The sequence below is a fragment of the Myodes glareolus genome, chromosome 2, assembly GCF_982192425.1.
Source record: "Myodes glareolus chromosome 2, mMyoGla1.1, whole genome shotgun sequence".
In the NCBI taxonomy this organism is placed as follows: Eukaryota; Metazoa; Chordata; class Mammalia; order Rodentia; family Cricetidae; genus Myodes; species Myodes glareolus.
In genome coordinates, this window is record NC_142027.1 from 41506781 (window position 1) to 41511378 (window position 4598).

The 4598-nt window shown below is 34.2% G+C and overlaps 1 protein-coding gene across 1 annotated transcript; it reads left to right on the forward strand.

The window, feature by feature from the left end:
• The first annotated feature begins 2014 nt into the window (after nt 1-2014).
• LOC148122939 (olfactory receptor 5H19-like) lies at nt 2015-2944 on the forward strand. Its single transcript, XM_087897144.1, has one exon. It carries the CDS (start codon nt 2015-2017, stop codon nt 2942-2944), a length of 930 nt encoding a protein of 309 aa, XP_087753270.1.
• The last annotated feature ends 1654 nt before the right edge of the window (nt 2945-4598 follow it).

The following is a 4598-nucleotide window of genomic DNA, read 5'->3' on the forward strand; positions in this document are numbered from 1 at the left end:
CTATTGATTTTCTTTATGTTTAGTTTTTTGTTTGTTTCTTCTGTTTTTGTTTTCTTTTGTTTTTTCGAGACAGTGTTGCTCTGTGTAGCTTTTGTGCTTTCTGTTTAGTTTTTAAAGTTTCTTTGTATACAAGCGATTCATATGATGGTGACCTTCATTAAAAATTTCAGTATTAGCTGTAGAAAATAAACACTAAGGCTAAGGCAAACATTAATCCCAAGTCTCTGAAACTTGCAGCTTCTTCTAATTTTCAGGCTTCTATTACTTCCTGTCTATTCTTTGTCTTCCCTTTCCACAGCTATCCCTCTACACCTTCATTGTACACTTCCTATTTTTCTTCATTTCCTTCTTTCTCCTACCAAAATGACCTTTTCTAGTCTTCCTATAATTTTCTCTTCCCTCCAGCCACTGTCTATCCCTTGTTGTAAAGCTCTTCTTACTGTAGTCTGGAATCACTGGACAAATGCTAACTCTGTTCTATACTTTCTAGAATATTCCACATCATTCCTCATTTTTAATATTATTTCCTCTCTGCATGGCTCTTTACTTCTCATTAATACCATTGTTCTTTTATATAAATTCTGCGGTATACAGTAAGGTGTCTTCACCCAAGTCATTAAAAATTTCTCAATTTTCAACCCTTGGAAATCTCTAGTCACTTTTTCATCCAGATCCTTTATTTCGGCCTCTGCCATTGGGCAGAAAGGGATGCAGGCAGTCACATGTAATTGTGATTAAGCCTTAGTAGACCTCCCTAAAAACCATGCTAATGTCTCCTGTTTGCTTTGTGATAACAGCAGAGCAGTGCACATAAATTCTCAAGCTACATCCAAAAAGACCTTCTATACAGCTGCCATAGTATTTTACTTCTATTTTATTAAACATCCAGTTTATGTCTTAAAACAGTGCATAGTATGGGCTCTATATTATGAATAATTTCCAGTTTGTCTGCTTGTCCTCATAATAGCTTCCAATGTCCATTTACACATACCGATTAGCTTCAATTGCATTTAAAAATCATCTGTAGAAGATGTAAAAAATAGAGAAATGTTTACAAATTGCTGAACCAATATCTGTAGTTACATCTCTCAATATACTTTTTTCCTTTGGAAGGAACACAGTATACTATGAAAAGTTAATTTGATTAAGAGAATCTTGCAATACGGGCAATATGGCCTTTGTCCTGGCAACACTTAGGCCTGTAATCAAACTGGGAAGAATTGCCTAGTCATTTTTTGAGAACAAAACCTAGCCAGCACTATGGCCAATCCAGTGCAAAGTCAGACTTCAAAGGCCATAAAGGGAGGCAGGCTTTTTATGAATTTATTACATTTTATTTATTTATTTTTTCATTTACTTTACAACCTGACTGCAGTGCTCTCAATTTATTTTTGAATATATGTTTACAGACAGCTCTGATGTAAAATCTGCTTTGGAAGCTTTTGTACAGAGTAAGTGCTACCAATACTGTTGAATCTATTTCCCCTCCCAGAACCTCACTTTGTTGCTACTATATGATTAATGAAAATTAATTTTGAGATAGTTCCTTCTGCCATTATCTATTATGTTTATATTTCACCAAGTAAGTATATTCTAATTGTCTGAAATCATAAAATTTAATATACTTTATGATTTATAATTAAGAATTTTTGCAAAAATGTATAATAAATTTAATAATTTATAATCTTTGCAATGGTAGTGAGTCTATGATGCAGGTACCGAATTTCCTACCAAATCAATGGATCTTCCACACATTTCATAAATGTTTAAAAGTATCATGGTATTCTTAAATCTATTAAAAAATTCACATTTTAAAATTGTATTAGTGAATTGAAATTATTTCATAAATTTTAGGAATAGTTTCCATTATTATATTCAAACTGAACAAAATTTAAAGGCCATTCTGACAAATATATGGTTGTATTTCAAATCCATTAGAAAAATTTACTTTACAAGTCCTTAGTGAATACTTTTTGAAATTTGTTGCCTTTTCTCAGGGACACCCAGTGAGGACATGGGAACAGAGAATGCAACAGTGCTGACACAGTTTGTTCTCACAGGACTCACTCATCTGCCACAGTGGAAAATCCCCCTCTTCCTGCTGTTCCTGGTGATCTATCTCATTACCATTGTGGGGAACCTTGGTCTAATTGTTCTCATCTGGAATGACCCTGGCCTTCACATCCCCATGTATTTATTTCTAGGGAGTTTAGCATTTGTGGATACTTGGTTATCATCCACAGTGACACCAAAAATGCTTCTCACCTTCATAACTAAGAATAAACTGGTCTCTCTTTCTGAATGCATGATACAGTTTTTTTCATTTGTAATGTGTGCAACCATGGAATGTTTTCTCTTGGCAGCAATGGCCTATGATGGTTATGCAGCCATATGCAAGCCTTTACTCTACCCAGTGATCATGACAAACAGACTGTGTGTACGTCTGCTAGTCTTGACCTTTGTAACTGGAATCCTTCATGCTTCGATTCATGAAGGCATGTTATTCAGATTAACCTTCTGTAATTCCAACATAATACATCACTTTTACTGTGATGTTATGCCACTGTTAAAGATTTCCTGTACTAACCCTTCTCTTAATTACCTAATTGTTTTTATTTTTTCTGGGTCAATACAAGTATTCACTATTTCAACTATTTTAGGCTCTTACACACTTGTTCTGTGTACCGTCTTGAAAAAGAAATCTGCTAGAGGTATAAAGAAAGCGTTTTCCACCTGTGGAGCTCATCTCTTATCTGTGTCTTTATACTATGGTTCTCTTCTCTTCATGTATCTGCTTCCTGCATCTCAAAAAGGGCAGGATGAAGACATGATGGACTCCGTATTCTATACTGTCATAATCCCTGTGATGAATCCAATTATCTACAGTCTGAGGAACAAGCAAATCAAAGATTCACTGTCAAAATTCCTAAAGAGAAATGTTTAGGCCCCATTTTTATATCTGTTGTCTGTTTATAAAAATATCACAAACTTGTATTGTCTTAATATGGCCGTATTTTGTTCATAGTCTAAAGTATTTTCCAATTGCACCTGTTCTAGGATTTTAATGAATTAATATGTAAAGGTCTATTTCTCTCTAATATTTTTATGTGTATTTTCAATCATGCAAAGACAAAATCAAGCATTATATTATGATAAAATAAATGCAACAACACAGCAAAATGGTTTTCATGCTCTTCATTGTGACTTCAGCTACTATAGGAGAGTAGACTCTTGGAAAAAGACTTCAATGTGATTTGTTTTTAGGTTGGAAGCTCATATCACATTTACCTGGGTTGAAATACAGTTTTGTATTTCAATGACAGACAGGAGTATATAGCATATGACTAGGAAATTTAAATATTAATAATATAGTAGGAAGTTTATTTATTACTAATATGTTACTAATTTATTAACTTGGCTATTTAAAATGATTCATTAGTTTTCTTTTTTTCAATTTTCTTTTCATTTATTTATTTATTTATTTATTAATAATTTCCACCTCTTCCCCGCCTCCCTTTTCCCTCCCACTCCAGACCTCTCCCTCCCTCTCTAGTCCTAAGAGCAGTCAGGGTTGCATGCCCCGTGAGAAGTCAAAGGTCCTCCCCCCTCCATACAGGTCTATAAAGGTGAGCATCCAAACAAACCAGGCTCCCACAAAGTCCGTACATGCAGTAGAATCAAAACCCGGTGCCATTGTCCTTGGCTGCTCAGTCAGCCTTTCTTGCCAGCCACATTCAGAGTGTCTAGTTTGATCACATGCTCTATGACTTCCAGTCCAGCTGGCCTTGGTGAGTTCCCATTATATCAGTCCCACACCTTTGAGAACATTTTCCTGACTGATGATTGATGTGGAAGAATTAAATTCATATGACAGTGCTACCCATCCATAGGTGGTTAAGGGCTATATAAGAAAGTAAACTGAGATGCTATGGAAAGCAGGAGTGTTAGCAGTACCCTCCACGGTCTTGGCTTCAGTACCTGCCTTTGATTCCCTTGACAATGAACTCTAACCTGTAAATTGAGATAAATAATTTCCTCCACAAACTTCTTTTTATCATGCACTTGATCACTGGAAAGAAAATGGCAGTTCAGACACATAAGGACAAAAATCAGTTTGAATCATGTCCTATTATTGCATATTGCTGCTGAACATGTACATATTCAAGAGTGTCTTTAATGACTATCATTGATTTATTTTATTTGCTGATTGACTCTCTTAAAAGAGTCTTTAAATGTTTAATAGGAATTAAAAGTCAAAAAAGGCTTGTAAAAGCACAACCTAATTTGATCTACTTTGATAGTTTCTAATTTAGCAATGTTAATAAAGTTGGTTTGGAATCATACTTAGAAAACTATTGCTCAAAAATAACGTTTTGCAAAAATTTAATATAAAATAAATATGTGTAAAAGTAAAGTTTTCACATATTTACATTAATTATTTAAATTTTAAAAAGAGAATATTAAGATTCATATCATCTGCTTTTACTTTTTCATGCTTGGTGAGTTAGATCAGTATTCAATGTAGCATCTATTTCAAAGTATTTGAAGCAGGCGTTTGATAACTATCTGGGTACGGTGTTGACAGTGAAAATAGTTAG